General features: G+C 39.2%; 2 protein-coding genes across 47 annotated transcripts in view; both read left to right on the top strand.

The window, feature by feature from the left end:
* The first annotated feature begins 2,295 nt into the window (after window positions 1-2,295).
* Window positions 2,296-16,715, top strand: part of LOC145459018 (uncharacterized) — a 96,384-nt gene continuing 81,964 nt past the window's right edge. For 28 of the 46 annotated variants that reach the window (XM_080337573.1, XM_080337556.1, XM_080337570.1 and 25 more), the window contains exons 1-6: window positions 2,297-2,534; window positions 8,969-9,106; window positions 11,633-11,797; window positions 12,317-12,413; window positions 13,616-14,094; window positions 15,827-15,973. In XM_080337573.1, coding sequence (XP_080193699.1) covers window positions 2,450-2,534; window positions 8,969-9,106; window positions 11,633-11,797; window positions 12,317-12,413; window positions 13,616-14,094; window positions 15,827-15,973 — 1,111 coding nt within the window. In that variant the 5' untranslated portion in view covers window positions 2,297-2,449. Of the gene's footprint in view, window positions 2,535-8,968; window positions 9,107-11,632; window positions 11,798-12,316; window positions 12,414-13,615; window positions 14,095-15,826; window positions 15,974-16,715 lie in introns of all 46 variants that reach the window. The other 18 variants (XM_080337565.1, XM_080337562.1, XM_080337557.1 and 15 more) reach the window with 3 other exon arrangements.
* On the top strand, window positions 4,770-8,949 carry LOC145459022 (zinc finger BED domain-containing protein 5-like). The gene has a single exon (XM_080337595.1). It carries the CDS (start codon window positions 6,207-6,209, stop codon window positions 7,992-7,994), a length of 1,788 nt encoding a protein of 595 aa, XP_080193721.1. The 5' UTR covers window positions 4,770-6,206; the 3' UTR covers window positions 7,995-8,949.

Raw genomic sequence — 16,715 nt, 5'->3', positions numbered from 1 at the left:
TATTGAGTTAGCGACCAAATTCGTAATCACAAATGCTGTGACAGGCAGTATATACAATACATCCATATCCACATTAGGGCTCTTCAAAAATGACTTTTTTTTCTCAAATCGTGCTGGCTACTTGATAAAATTGCTAGGTTACCTAATTTAAGCCTACACACAAAATTTGGTTCAATTCCAACCAGTGACCGCTTTGCTACAATAGAAGAAAGTTTCTATTTAAATGTAAAAATAAATAATTAACAATTTGAAAATTTTCTGTTCACCCCGTGAAAGTGTTAGGCAGTCTATAGAAACGATGCTCACCAAATTTGGTTCAATTCCAACCAGTGGAAGCGGAGTTATTGCCGTCGAAAAATTTTGATTTGAATAAAATAGTATTTACGGTGAGCACAACTATAATAAATAAACAAAGAATCGGTCACATCCAAATTTTTCAACGGCAATAACTCCGCTACCACTGGCTGGAATTGAACCAAATTTTGTGTGTAGGCTTAAATTAGGTGACCTAACAATTTTATCAAGTAGCCAGTACGATTTGAGAATAAAAGTCATTTTTGAAGAGCCCTAATCTACATTCATATACAATACATCCACTAATCATGCTGAACTGATTAGTGATTGCTTACCTATAGGGCGTTTTTTTGAAATGTCAAAATTTGTCAAAATTGTAGCGTTATAAGGTCATAATTTGTCAAAATTGTTCATAAAGTCAAAATTTTTTTGAAGTTCGCATTTCGCTTGTATCGTAGATTTTGCACTGTCGGTGAACTTGTCGTTTGATATTTTACAGCTTGTAGCCTACTTTATAGGCCTACTGTTGTAAACGGCTAATTGTCTGCCCATTGTGAATCATAAACGGTCAAATAAAAGAAATAGGCAGGCATGGTGTTATGGTCAACGTACCGCAATATCCTAACTGAAGAAAGACTTCTTGGGCATATCATTGTTATGTTAAGAAGCGCATGATGAAAAATTGTGATGTAGACAACATTGTCAGAACAGAATGAAGCAACATGGTGTGTCACCAGCAGTGTACGCACAGTCGCACAGCTTGAGTGTTGTCAGCCAATAACTTCTGCTGTTGAACGTCCTTGGCAAGGCTAGGACATGCACTTTCTACCCAAGAATGTAGGAAAGTATCTCTCTTTGTATTACAAAAAAAATCAATTATTTCTACCATTATACGTATTGTAACCACTGGAATTATTCATACGGCCATATTTCGTTAAAATATTGGTTCTTTCATGTAAAAAGTTGCCTGTTTCTAAGCCAAAATTGTATTTTCAGGCCAAACTACTTCGATAGGACAGCTAGTTCCAACCAGAAATGAAGATAAGTGGTACAATTTTAACATGATGTGGGAAAACACCTATTTTTCATATGTTAGGTCAAGTTTGGTCAAAATTCAGTTTGTTTAGGTCACAAAAAGTCAAAATTTCCCTTTTTTAGGTAATAAAACCCGCCCTAGTGATTACATATATGTATCTATGCGTAATATGCGTATTCGTACCGCAGATTATACTATACTATACTATACTATACTATACTATACTATACTATACTATACTATACTATACTATACTATACTATACTATACTATACTATACTATACTATACTATACTATACTATACTATACTATACTATACTATACTATCTTCTTTACTTTCATTCAGTGTGCATGCCTCCTCTTTACATCGCCTATAGGCCAAGGTGGGTGTCAGATTCCATAGACTACTCCTTGTCGCTTCGACATCTTCCTGTCATTTCATTGTATCGCATTTTTGTGGTGTATTGAACTGATAAAATTGCTAATAAACCCAATGATGATGATTATCCGACTCTATATTTATACTCTATATTTGCTATCACTCGATTTGATGAATTAGACTACGCTGTCATGGATATATCTATACCTAGATATAGCATGACTTAGCTCTAACAAAGCATTTCAGTTACGATTGGTTACCTTAAAATCGCATAAAAGGCCCCTAGATAAAGGAATGTGGGTAGAGTGAGCTTCGAGAAACACTGATACGTCAGAGCTACCACCGGGATCAATTTGTAATCATTCAGCCGTGCATGGCAAGCCTAAAGTTAGGATCACCATAGCATTAGCAACATTACGAAATCACTACTTCAATGATTCTTAAGTTGCAGTATCGACGTATCCTTTTCAATATAGTATAGCATACTGAGACTCCTGCATTAAACGTAGTTATATCGTTAAAGGAAAGATTTTCATCGAATAAATTACCGAAGTGCACACTGCTGGTTTACCCAATGTTTTGTTACCCGTGCCTATTTTAATCTGAATTCCCCCTTGTTCCCTCAGTCCACGAAGATCACTGAATAAGCGAGGATATACACTACATAGTAGCTCGCGATCATCCGTATTTCGATAATAAACTACATTAGCTTGACGTGGACCAAGCTACAAGTCTATGGATGATATTTTTGCCGAATAAAAGGAACATGAAGAGATATAAAAGGAATATACTAATCTGCCTTGCGGTGATACTGACATCTGCGGGTGAGTGTGACGAACATTCTGATTATTATCGATCAAGCAGTGTGATCAAACAAATGTTAACAGCCATGCCATTTCATGTTATTTTCAAGTATTATCCGATTGCTTCAAGAACTGCTCGTGTGTACGAAAATTTGTATCACTGCAAGATTTCACATCTCAGACAGTTTCATTGAACACAGAGATTGGCAATGTAGTCATTCATGCTACTCGTGACGAAATAGAAGTTTTTCAACAATTTTTTACTCGTGTATTGTTAAAATAAGTACGAAGTTTAAGAAATTTCGAAAATACTTGAAATAAAAGTAAAAAAATCAACAAAGTATGAATTACTTTAGTTACATGTTTGAAAATTTAAGTAGATTGGAGTCTATGAGCAAACAATTTAGGGCGGAGATCGTAAATTTAGCTGATCCGGGAGAATTCTAATCGGGACGCTTTTTAGGCGGAGACCATAAAGTTAGCTGATCCGGAAGAATGCTAATCGTGTTATTAATAACTGCTAATCACGAGTCGCGACACATAAAGTCGGAAAAGTGCGATGATTACTAGAGGTGTCCCGGGTTTTCAATCAAGTGTTATCTGTTGCATCATAATCCGAAAACACCAAGTTGTCAATTTGTTGATTGAAAAGGCAGCGTGCTGCCGATTGTAATAGGTAGAATTATCGTCAAAGCTAAATTTAGTCGCCTGTAATCAGTACGGTACAGCGAAGAACCGGATTATAGAATGTTGATATCGCTCTGCAATGGTGGGTCGGGGCCTACGATATTCGATAGGATAGGATAAGCATCGTAGGCCCCGGGTGGGAGCATAATTCGTTGATTGTTTAGTGAAGAAATCACCTATGAGACAATCGTGACGGTCATTATCGAAAATATTTGGAATAGTACGCGCTCTACGCAGTGTACGCAGTTTTTATAGATAACTGGTTATCTATAAAGTGGCGAGATGGCGTCACAGTGGTATAATCTACAGCTGCAACACCGATGGGTTGCGGGTTCGAGTCCGACCGAGGTCGACTCCAGAATTCTAAGTGTTGGAGGTTTATCTAGGCTCCTCCTTGCCATCGCATCCGCGTAATCGGTGTCTTATAAAATCCAAGAAGTGTGCCGTGCTACATATCGGCAGCCACGGAATAGATATGAAGAAAATTGGCCTGGTGTGAACGACCCATAGTAGTCGACAAACACCATGAATATCACAAAACGCAGTTATCTATAATTTGTTCCGGTTTGTTAAATCATGGGTTTTAAACTAACTTTATGCGCTGGGAATAACCGGTTTCCTTAATCCTGAGTTGTTAAATACCGATGAACGCGATAATCAACTTTATTGCTCGTCCAACTTTATGATCTCCGCCCTTTTAGTTCTTCGATAAAGTATAATTATTTATACGTATTGACTCGTGACCAAGTCTGATCCGGTGGTGATCTGATGGTTCCATTAGAACAGTGGTTCTCAAACTTTATGATAGTGAAAAATTCGCGCCCCCCTAATCCTCATATCACAAAATGCAACCAAATTGCAAGCAATCCCAACGGACAGTTTGATGGCATGGAAGGTTATGACTGTTGATGACAGAGTTCTCAAATATGAAATTCGGACTATACACAGAGCAAAAACCATGAATTGGAGGTAAATTGCGCGGGGCGCGAAAATAAATTTTCAGTTGACCGCAGCTTCGCGCCCTCTTTAGATGCCTTCACGCCCCCAAGGGGGGACGCCCTCTAGTTTGAGAACCATTGCATTAGGATATTTTTGGGACATTAAAAAATTATTTTAATTTATTAACTTCATGAAATCGGAAGAGTATTCGGATTTAAACAAACAAATTTGGAATAAAGTCGAATCGTTAATAGGCGATATCAGCATGTAACGGGCAAGTGCAGGATACATCGACGTGGATTTGCAACTCGAAACCGAAGCATGATTCGGTACTTCCGATGATATGCAAACCAACAGAGCCCGACGCTGTCGTACTAGGTACATGGGATTTGTAATCGCAATCGATTACGAACAATGCAGCATTTTTAAGTAATCGTGATCTATTAGGGTTACCATACGTCGGCCTTTTTAGGTTTTTGTAAATGTCCGTTGAGGACGCCTAAATGTACTCCTTTTTGGCAATTCGTCCTCCTTTACACCTTTTACAACTAAGATAATGGATAGATTCGTGTGAAAATGAAATAGGAAATTTGTGGCTCGATCGGAAGCGACGATTTTTTTTAGTCAACACCACCTAATTTTACGTAAAAAGTGTGTAAAATCGGGAGTCAAATGAAAGTGATGATCTTTTTGAATAGCTAAATTGGTTGATGTCAGTTTTGATCAAGTAACTTTTCCGATTTGGTAAAAGTGTCCTGCTCTCCCGATTTCAAAATATGGTAACCCCAAGATATATACATTAGCACTAATCTGAATTAACCGTATAATCCAGTGGTTCCCAACCGGGGAGGAATTCCCCCCTTGGGGGGAATTTTGGAATTTCTAGGGGGGAATTTGGCTTCCCGATGAGTGAAACTTACATGGTATAGAAAGTAAAGTACGAATAGCTTGTAAAATGTACGGCATTATTTGAGAAGCTAGGGTTTGCAGTCTGTCAAATACCACAGTTTCAAATCATACTCATGCGAAAAACTGAATGAGTAACGCTTGCAAAATCAAGGTTGCTGTCATGTGCTGACTACAATATCACACGCTAATTCGCTTCGCCCGACCTTTCTGAAATCAATCAAGGTTTGCACAATGTATTCTCTGCTTCCAGAGAAAAGCAGACACTATACTGCGCCTGTATGACAATCCAGTGTTCAAATCGGCATTGTCTTCGCAATCATAGGTGAGATATGAACTCCATTGACCTTGGAAGTGACAATCACATTTACAAACTCATATTACCAACACAACCATTCACATTCGCGATTGCTAGGTTGCTCGCTGGGTAGTGTCAGTTTAGCGCAGCGGTTATTACCGCGGAAGAATTTCGAGAATACAGTAACGGTAACCAATTTACTCTGTTGCTGAAGTTATTTTCCCGGTTAGTAGGAGATGATTGAACCATGCGTGGCTGCCTACAGAACAATTGAGGTATGGCTAGTTTTGCGCATGCATCAAATTCTCATAGGAAAGCCGTCTAACACCATGTATTCATGGGCAGACACCTCTGTATTTGCAATTGGTGATCGTGGTTGGCTGCTCCTACGCAATTATATTTGGCTATGCGACAGTGCACAGTTGTTATTGATTAGTTACAAATCAAATCTTGAGTAAACGTTAAAACCGGCGTCCGGACGTCTTTGCTTGCTCAATACTTGATAACGACCAAACATATAGATCAAAGTGAACCCCCTTTGCTTTCGTCTGGAAACGCCCCTGGTTGAGAGTATCGAGAGGTTATGGGTATATTGGACTGGGGTTTCACAATTACAAATTCATCGCGAGCTCGGTTTCTTGTCTTGGTCATCTAATCTTAACATTACCAAACTTTGAATGTTTGTACACATTGTAAATAATATGATCACGTTTCCAACTGTATTTGTGACACCTTTCCATTTTGTGTTCATGAACAATGAATGTTGTGTGTTCCAACTTTTGTTTCTAAATTTTCATTAATAGGAGTAAGCCTAATATTGTTCAGCAGCGTTAAAAAGAAATATCACTTACGTTTTATCTAACATGAGCATCAAAAAGAGAAAATACGTCAATTCATATATTGAATATGGCTTTATATGTGTCAAGAAAAATGGAGAGGAGAGACCTCAATGTGTGTTATGCGATAAAGTTCTGACAAACGATTCTTTGAGACCAACAAAGTTGAAACAGCATTTACAAAATGTTCACTCACAACACAAGGATAAAAGAAGAATATTTTTCGAGCGTCACAGTTGTGCTTTGAAAAAGATGAGACTCGATTCAAACGGGACATACTATGAAACAAGCAGAAATGCAGTGGAAGCTTCGTACTATGTTGCTTTGGAAATAGCTAGGAATAAAAAGCCTCATACGATTGGTGAAGATTTGATAAAACCTTGTGCATTAAAAATTGTTGAGCTTGTGCTTGGAAACGAAGGGAAAGAAAAAGTTGCTGCCGTTTCATTATCAAATAATACAGTTCAGAGAAGGATAGAAGACATGGCGTTAGATATAAAAGATCAAGTTATACAAGAGATTAAGTCTGCTGCGTTTGGCGTCTTTTCGATTGAACTGGATGAATCTACTGATGTTGCATCGTGTTCCCAGTTAATGGTATTTGTAAAGTATGTCCATTCAAATACATTCAAAGAGGAGCTTCTTTTTTGTTCCTGTCTCGAAACAACTACTAAAGCTGTTAACATTTTTGAAAAAGTTTCTTCGTTCTTTGAATCCGAAGATCTTTTGTGGAAAAACGTATGTGGGTGTTGTACAGACGGAGCCCCTGCTATGTTAGGAACCCGATCTGGATTTCAAGCTCATGTTAAAAGACAAAGTCCGAATGTAAAAGGTATTCACTGTATGATTCATCGTCATGCGCTGGCTTCTAAAACGCTTCCTGCTCCATTACGCGAAGTTCTTGATCAGGTAGTTAAAATAGTCAACTTCGTTAAAGGAAGTGCTCTTAACTCCCGGTTATTCAAGAAACTGTGTAATGATATGGATGCAGATCACCAGGTACTTCTTTTTCATACGAGTACTCGTTGGCTTTCAAGGGGAAATGTTACCCAACGTGTGTTCGAGCTGAGAAACGAGCTTAAATTATTTTTTGAGGTTCAAAAGAAATCGGAATTTGTTTCATTGCTGAATGATGATGAATGGATTAGACGTCTTGCTTATTTGGTAGATATGTTTGGTCAATTGAATAAACTAAATCTGAAGATGCAAGGGAAAAACACCAATATAATACTATTTAAAGACGCTTTGAAAGCTTTCACCAGCAAACTGGACAACTGGAAGAGAAAAGTTCGATTGAGCAATGTTGCAATGTTTGAAGTATTATCATCAGTCATGGTTGTTGATGGCAAGGAACAAATTATACCAGAGATGGAAAAAGAATTGATTTTGCAACATCTGGCGTCACTGGAATCAGAATTCGTTCGATATTTTCCTGAAATTGATGACGATGAGCTTGATTTAATCCGATGTCCATTCACATTGCCGGTGGAAAAAGTTCCCGATAAGTTGCAGGATGAATTTTTAGAACTCAAAACGGATTCTCGCGCAAGAGACTTGTTTAGGGAAAAATCAATTACCGAATTTTGGCCATTGATGTGTGATTCATATCCCAAAGTGGCCGAGAGAGCTATTAGAACTATCCTTCCGTTCGTCTCCACTTACCTATGTGAATCAGGATTTTCAACGCTTTTGCAAATGAAAACAAAGGAAAGAAACAGGTTAAACGTGGAGAATGATATTCGCTGCGCTCTGTCCAATACTCTTCCACGCATTCATGAGTTGTCGAAACAAAAGCAATCACAAGCTTCACACTGATTGTTATATGGAATGCCTCTTATATTTTGAACACATTCTTTCAATAAAATTCGTTTCAGCAACGTTCATGACCATCAACTTTAGTACAAAGAGACTGAAGAGCTTATAACCAGTGAGAAATACATTAAGATATCCAATGCCAACCCCATTTTAGCAACTAAATTTTAGGGGGGGAATTCAATTCGAATATCGCCTAAAAGGGGGAAAAGCACAAAAAAGGTTGGGAACCACTGGTATAATCGATCTATTTGCACATCTAACCGATTTCTTGTTTACGTTTACAAGGATTATGGCATAAAATGAATATTAGCATTGTTCACTGAACATTCGTGATCCTGGAATAGTGCTTTATATTAGATAATAATTGATGGCATGAACGTCGGATTTTCCTCCTCGCCACCTCATCCGTGTCAGCGGTGTCTTACAAAAGCCTAGAGGTGGGCCGTGCTATAAGTCGGCAGTTACGGAAAATAAGAAGAATATCGGCGTGGTGTAAATGACCATAGTAGTCGACAGACACTATGAATACCCAAAAAACAAACTAACAAACAAACGTCGGATTTTTAAACTCCACTAAACATTATTGCATCACAAGTATTAGCTGTGATCGTTATTGTGTAACGAATTATCCACACCCGCACGTAGCCTTTGTAAGCGAATCTATCTGAAGTCTAACTTATCGACAGGTCAGGAAAAATATTCGGACGTATATAACCCTATTCCGATTTCGTGAACCATCAATGGTTCACGACTAGCGTTGCCATATACGTCCGAATTGACCACTAAAGCTTTATAAGGTTGGCCAGCATTCCCCTGCTGTGGTAAAACATAGGTCGGGCATGTTAGACTATATAGTGCGCTACGATATCGGTTTATGATCTATTCCAATATACAATGTCGCTGTATACATGTAAATAACATGATGTAATAGAATTAATTTCAACGCTATCGGTAACAAACCAATCCTTTTTCAGGATCGAGCAATGGAGCATTCACCGTTGAGTGCGACACGGATAATTCGGACGACTGCAGTAATTTTCTACAAGAGGCGTTGGCGCAAATGTGCAGTTTAAATCCGAGATTGTGCGACGAATATAACATGGAAGTGGGAGGTATATTTCACAACGGCATAGTGTCAAAATAGCCAACATCAGACAACACTTTATAGACAACAGCTTTATATGCTTTTACATACGCAATACGCATCGATTAGTATTGTTGAAAATATTTCTACTGTAGTTTGCTGATTTAACCAGAATCAGAAAGAAATACAACTAAAGTGTACTTCATAGCAAAGTTCGTTCCAAACTTGAATAGAATTAGAATTATCGCAAAACAGCTTTTTCCAAATTACATTCGAAATCAAGCTAACTTCATATCATATCAGAGTTGATTCCCATGAATATGAGAATAGCAAATGTCTGTACGCCAAGATTTGCTAGTTTCGTACTGTACAGTTTTCCTGTAGCATTTTCAGCAAAACCAGAAATTAGTTTAGAATAAAAATGAGAGCATAGACACATTTCACAAATTAGATTATCGAATTAGTCTAATTGCACAACTAGAATTATATCTATTTGCTGTGCACGACTGCGTGGATAATACAATCCGCGATGTAATATGCGGTCAATTTGTCGCAACACATTCAGGCCCATCGCTTACTGGTGATATCTCAGCAATGTTACGGTTGCGAGACTTCGTGCTAAACTTGGCCTATTTTCCTCACGCTTTGCTACACTTGAATACAATTTCCCGTGATGTAGGGATCCTCGTGACTCGACACTCCTTGTATAAACTTCCTTGAATCGGATCAGAATAACAATTAGGTTACCTATCTACACAAAAATCACAAAAGCGCGATATTTGCTCAACGAAATCGCGAGCTACTTTATCTCAGATATACCAAAGTTAGCTAAATCAAATCGGGTGTACCCTGACTTCTTGTTGATTCTCTTGTCTACATTTTTACCAGTTATTTATTGATCGCGATGTTCATAATTATCGCGTGTCTTATAGTGCCGTGGATGAATCCCTTATATATATGCGATCCTACCTATAGCCCACGAGTCAAATTTGATCGAAACACTGATTCAAAGCAATTATGACATCTAAGATAGGCAAAAGACTAATCACACATGTAGTTTATACTTTACAGATTAGTGAGCGTAAATTTTGTACAGTCATCATGTAATTCCCGTATTCCACTGTTATATTGAGCCGAGACACCTCGTTTCATTTATACGTCTCTCAATATATAGCTTACTCTGACGCAAATTTCTGATGTTATCGCCCACCATGTAATAATTCCTAGTTATTACTGGAAGAAGTTTGTTATATTCAAGTTTGATTTTAAAACAACGCAACGCTGATAAGCTGCCACTACTCTGTTAAGCATCATTAGGATTGGAATCGCAGTCGGTAAACTAGAACATTTTCGGCTATTCCAGACTAGATTATAATTATAATTAAAACTACACCTTTTTCTCCAAATCAAATCATAATCACAACTACCAAATTCGCAAAAACTCGGGAATTGAATTAAATCCCGAATTCGGAAGAAATACCATAAAAATCAAGTTCACTTCATGTCAAATCAGAGCTTAGTCTCGTAAGCGCGAGACTTGCAAATGTCTGTACAGCAAGCTTGACTCGTTTCGCACGATACAGTTCTCTTGATGTATTTTCAGGAAAACCAAAATTAGATTATAATTAAACTTGGAGCATAGAAACATTTCAAAATCTAGATTACCGACATTTCGCCGTAATTAGTCTAACTATGACAACTTTAATTATCTAGTTGACCAAGACTTATTGGAATCGCCTAAACACAAGCTCACACAGATATACTAACGTGGCCTACCTACATACAAGACGCCCGTACCCTTACCCTGTGTACCTGCAATCTGCTTGCATTCATTGCAAACACATACGCACGCGAGCACCTAACAAACTACATATCATATACGCGCGCACGCGGACCTACAGACACATCAAGTTATATATATGTTATGTTGTATGTTATCTGTTAAACATATGTTGATGTACAATGTTCTTTCCAATTCTCTAATAGTTGCTGACGATTACCAATATGACAAAGTTCAGATATGTACCTTTTATGCGACCACAAAGACTGTAATCCCTGTTATCCATCACATTAAAGATACTTTGGTATTTTTCCGATTCCGGCCATACCGATTTCATTGCACTTGGTGACAATGTTGTGGGATGATCATGACATCAGAAATCAGTTATTTCCAGTAACGTTCGTAGCTTTGTACTATATGCTTCGTATGCTACGATACGGCCAATCAAGGTTCCAAGGCTTCAACAGTGAAAATTAGTATCGAAACTATAATTCTCGTTGATAAATTAACTCTTAGTGGCGAGGAGAGTATAATTTCAGTACTCGAAAAAAATCGTCTTTTATTACTCAACTCGAATCAGATTAGAGTACTCGAATCATTGTGCCGAGCCCTACCCCTGACGAGTGTCAGCCGAGAACATTCTGCTGGTATTTCAATATGAATATATTATTCAAGAGTAGCCTATATTGAAGTTCTGTACCTCCAAGAAGCTCTTCAGTTATATATGTACGTCCAAGTACAAATAGATCAAATCGTTTGTATCCATGTTTGCAGATTTGAATGAATGCGATTTCGAACCGGGCTCGGAAAAAGGACATAACTGCAATCTTGAATTCGCCGACTGCGTGAACACTGACGGATCGCATTACTGTGTCTGCAAATCTGGCTACTCGGATCCATTCGAGGGCCAAACGGACAAATCTGGGATCAACTGCACTGGTAATACGATAACAAACATTCTCAACGCGACATTCTCACAGTGAATCAAGATAGCCAGTATGATGTTAACTTTAGGATAATTGCATATTATACTGGAAGCAAAGTTAAACTTTTCAGCTCTTCCAAATCTAACTAGAGTTAGAATTAAAGCTACACACTGTTCTCCGAATTCAATTAGAATTAGAATTACTTGATTTGTGAAAACTTTAATTTAATTAATTCGGATCAGCAAGAAATAGAAGGAAAATCAAGTTCAGGTCACCCCAAATCAGAGTTAACTCTCATAAGCACGAGAATGGCAAATGTCTACACAGCAAGCTGACTCGTTTCGCATGATACAGTTCTCCTGTAGCGTTTTCAAGAAAACCAGAAATTAGACTGGAATTAAAATGAGAGCATGAAACATTTCACAATTACATTAGTATTAGATTTCTGTCATTTTGCTCTAATTAGTCTAATTATGCTACTATGACTATCTAGTTGTCAAAGTCTGTTGTATACTGACTGATTGTATTGCAGATATCAACGAATGCACTACACTTCAACCGTGTGCTCCTGATCATGCTAATTGTACCAATGAGCCACCAGGCTCGTATAGTTGCGCATGTCATCCCGGGTGAGAAATTTCATTCAAAATACAGTACTTCTGGTTGATATAATAGACGGATAATTACTGGATATAGAAAATAAAACTACCAATTGCATCGTACTTGACTATAGCTTGTAAATATAATAAGGGCCTTTGAGTCTGCGTTGTCACTCAAGCACACGTAGAAGTAAACCCCTCCTTTTCAAACTTGGGGGGACCCGTCCTTTTGAAATGCCCATTCTATCTCCAATTAATCAGTTGTTCTAACCCAGTAGTTCGTATCAGTGTTGCGTGCGGCCAATCAGCGAGAAGCGTGTTGCCAATTTCCGATAATTATAATCGACTGCACGCATCGGCGCGCGATCTCCCGCTGAGATTGTTTTTCATTTCTAATGGCCTGCCTGATTTATCGCGTACAATAGGCCTGGTGGGCACGATAGCGCCCCTGGCCTGAACAATCGCGTAACACAGGCCTGTTGCGCACGATATCATCGCTGACCTGAATAATCGCATCTGCAATAGGTGTGGTGCGCACGATATCACCACTGGCCCGAAAAATCGCGTAGAAGGCGTCCGGTGCGCTGCCCTGGCCTGAACTATCGCGTCTACAACAGGCCTCGCATGCTTTGGCTCATATTTCTCCATGGTCTAGGACCATTGTGTGTATAATGATTCAACAGTGACATCGCGACATCGAATCTCCCTTTTTTCGAACACCCTCCTTTTTTCGGCTGGCCACGCGTTCGAGCACCAGCGTTTGGAACAAATCACAGCCTTCCAGTCACAAATCACGTTGTCACTGTATAGTGTATGCACTATACCTTTTGACTGGATTCAAGTCAAGTCAAGTCACTCGATTTTTAACGGTGACTAGGGTCAAGTCATATTCAAGTCGAGTCAAGTCAAGTTGAATTTTCGAAACACAAAGCTAAAGGATGACACAAGTCATTACATTTTGTAAGATAATTGAAGTACATATTAATTCCGAGCCGAGCCGAGTAAAGAATTATACAGAGTTGATTATGATCGTAAACCGGCGTTGTATCGCTCACAAACCCGAATACATAGAACTGCCTAATTACGTTGGCCCTTCGGCCTATCAATAGAAGCCAAACAACATATAGTACTTCGAAACAGTAGCAATACTGCATTGCCGACTACCTCTGTAAACCACCGATGTCATTATACTTTCCTAACTTGCATAAATATCAATACCATGTCTCATCTAGATACGCTGGAAACGCATCTGTCCTTTGCGAGGATGTAGACGAGTGCGTCGACACGCCTTGTCCAATCGACGCGACATGTTCCAACACAGTCGGGTTATACCAGTGCGTCTGCCAAGACGGGTACAGCTACAACAGCTTCACAAATACGTGCCGCAACATCGACGAGTGTCTGGACTCGCCTTGCGTACCTGGAGCGGAGTGTATGGACACGATCGGCAGTTTCACGTGCACCTGTACCGGTGGAGGCTGCGACTCGGACCCTTGCGCAGGCTCCAATAATTGCAGTATCGGGGCTAATTGTACAGCTGTTGACAACGGTTACAGATGCCAATGCGCGCCAGGGTTCTCTGGAGAGGCCAAGAATTCTCAATGCACTGATATTGACGAATGTGATTCGAATCTGGACAATTGTCACACCAGGGCGACGTGTTTGAACAACGAAGGCTCGTACTCTTGCGAATGCCAGGCTGGATTTGAAGGTAAACGTTTTGCTGTCACTTCACTTCTAAAATGCTATCGTTATTCAGCTACAATGGCCTTATTTGTTGTTGTTTGGGTATTTATAGTTCTTCGACTGCTTTGGTCAATTTGTTACAGGCCAATGTACTTTTGGGTGATTCCAGATCTGCCGACTTGTAGCACGGGCAACTTTGGTTCTAGGCTTTTGCAAGCAGACTAATACTGTACAAACTATACCCATCTATAGTTCGTTGACGGTCAACAACTCATGTTTTTTGAGTACAGTATTTCTAGCTGCGGATTCTGTAAAGTGACAAGTTCTAGTTTTAGTCATAGTATGCGTGTTTAAAGTGAGTAGTTCTAGTTTTAGTTCTAGCTGCGTACCGTGAAAAGCCAGTGGTTTGTTGTACATACGTTTGTTGTACAGACGTTTGTAAGACGCCGCTTGCGCTGATCAGACGCGAGGAGCCTTGGTCGGAATCAAACTCGCAACCCATTGCTGTTGTAACTGTGGACCACTATATCTCGTCACTGTGGCCTTTATTATTAGGCTCACCGCAGCATCTTAGTAGCCGATTCAGTAGGCCTCGCTTATATCTAAACAATTGCCACAGCACAGGTATAAGGAAAAGCCACCTGGACCCAGTCAAAGCAAATACGAAACAATAGCTGGTCTACCTGCGACATATCTGAATGATGGCTTTGTAAAGAATTAACTATACGTAACAAGATGGCTAATGGCGATGTCGCCTCATATCACGCCATTTCTCTACCACGATTTGATGTACTAATATAACAGATTGCCGCGTTTAGTCTTGACATGTTTTCAAGCTGCCAATGTGTTTAAAGAATAGTTAGTATCGGAAATGTAAGTGACACGTCCAGTTTATAACGGAATATGCATATTGATGACGCCATTTTGTGCACTCGGAGATGATTCCCGCATATTATCTTGAAATACCAAAAAACGAGCGCTCTCTGGAATTTGATGGTACATCGTAGGCCTATTTGAAATATTGCTAAGAAGCAAATTATATTCGATGTGAAATTTATGGTAACGCGTTCTTGGCTCGCTATACGGTCGTAGTTATATAAATATGTAAATGCGTTGTTCTTAAATTACAGTTACGAATTTGAATATATAATTTCTTCAATAAAGACTATACGTCGCGTAGGGGCGAGCTTGGCTCGTTTCGCACTATACAGTTTCCATTTGCATTTTCAGGAAAACCAGAAATTAAATTAGAATTGAAATGAAAGCATAGAAACATTTCACAAATTAGATTAGAACTCGGTTAATACTGTTTCGCTCTAAATCTAATACGTCTGATTTAGGTAATTTATCAGATAATATACAACTGTGTGCCAAAATTGACATCAGAATTCATATGTCATAGGCTAACTTCCATTATTATTGATGCAAGCAAAGTATTGGTACTTGGTTTTGGTACGCTGTAAAGTGGAGGTATTGGGTAAATCCCCGGCCTGGTAAGAGGCAGGACCTGATATGTGGCATTTCTGGGATAGCAAGGACGGGTATTGTGCTAAAGCATTACAAGGCTATTTTTTCACCTTCCCTGCCCAGCAGCATATGCACATCACGCACTCATCGTATGCATATGCACAAATCGCGTGTATGTATATGTATATCATGAGTCGGTGTATATACTGCAAAGAAATCAAGGACAAAATATGCAACGTCCTGGTTATCAAAGATTGCGCCAGCTGACTTGGCCTTGGTGCTGTTCTTAGGTGATGGCTTGGAATGTCTCGATGTCAACGAGTGTGACAATTCGACTTTGTGCAACGGAGCCAACGAGTACTGCGTCAACAATTACGGCTCTTACTCGTGCCAATGCCGGGCGGGATATGAAAGAATCGGGGACGAGACATGTTCTGGTGAGTGTCGAAGTACCCTACCGTAGTAAACATCTCGTCTAGCATGTGTAGCATTTGGCGGGGCGTATAAATGTGAACCTTAACATTGAAACTTTGTATTTGACACTTTCTGAGCTCATTTAATCTATATTTTGTATAATACAGCTATTTTAAAGGTGATTTTTTTAACCTTTCAAATTTTGGTATGACCTCCGTGTAGTAGGGCTATGCAAAACCGTGAACCTCAGTGATTCGATTCTGAATCGGCTATTAAGCTTCGATTTGAGTATTTGAGTATCACTCATGATATTACAACAGCATGGATGACGTGAAAAGTTGAAATATGTACCTTTTATGTTACCACAAAGAATATGATGCCTGTTCTACATCACATTAAAGAGGATTTCACATTTTTTTGACCATGCCTATTTCATTGCACTTTGTGACAATGCTGTGGGTTGATCACGACTTCACATATACCTCATTTCCACTAACGTGATTGCTTTGTACTACATGTTTCGTATGTTGTGATACGATCAATCTGTGTTTGAAGGCTTCGATCAGGGTTGTAACCAAGTCACAAGGTTTCGAGTCACAAGTCAATATCACTTCTATACTTTTGACTCGAGTCAAGTCGAGTCATTTTCAACTCACCACCGAGTTAAGTCAGAGTCCAAGTCAGTGAGTAGAGGGCCTAGTCCAAGTCATATTGTTGTGACTCGAGTCCAAGTCATTGTGTTCATTGCTCGGTTTCGACTTCAAT

Source organism: Botryllus schlosseri, chromosome 16, assembly GCF_051294905.1.
Source record: "Botryllus schlosseri isolate E-star chromosome 16, Bs_hap1, whole genome shotgun sequence".
NCBI classification, from domain to species: domain Eukaryota; kingdom Metazoa; phylum Chordata; class Ascidiacea; order Stolidobranchia; family Styelidae; genus Botryllus; species Botryllus schlosseri.
The sequence above is the reverse complement of the archived record's forward strand: the minus strand, read 5'-3'. Positions and strand labels throughout refer to the sequence as shown.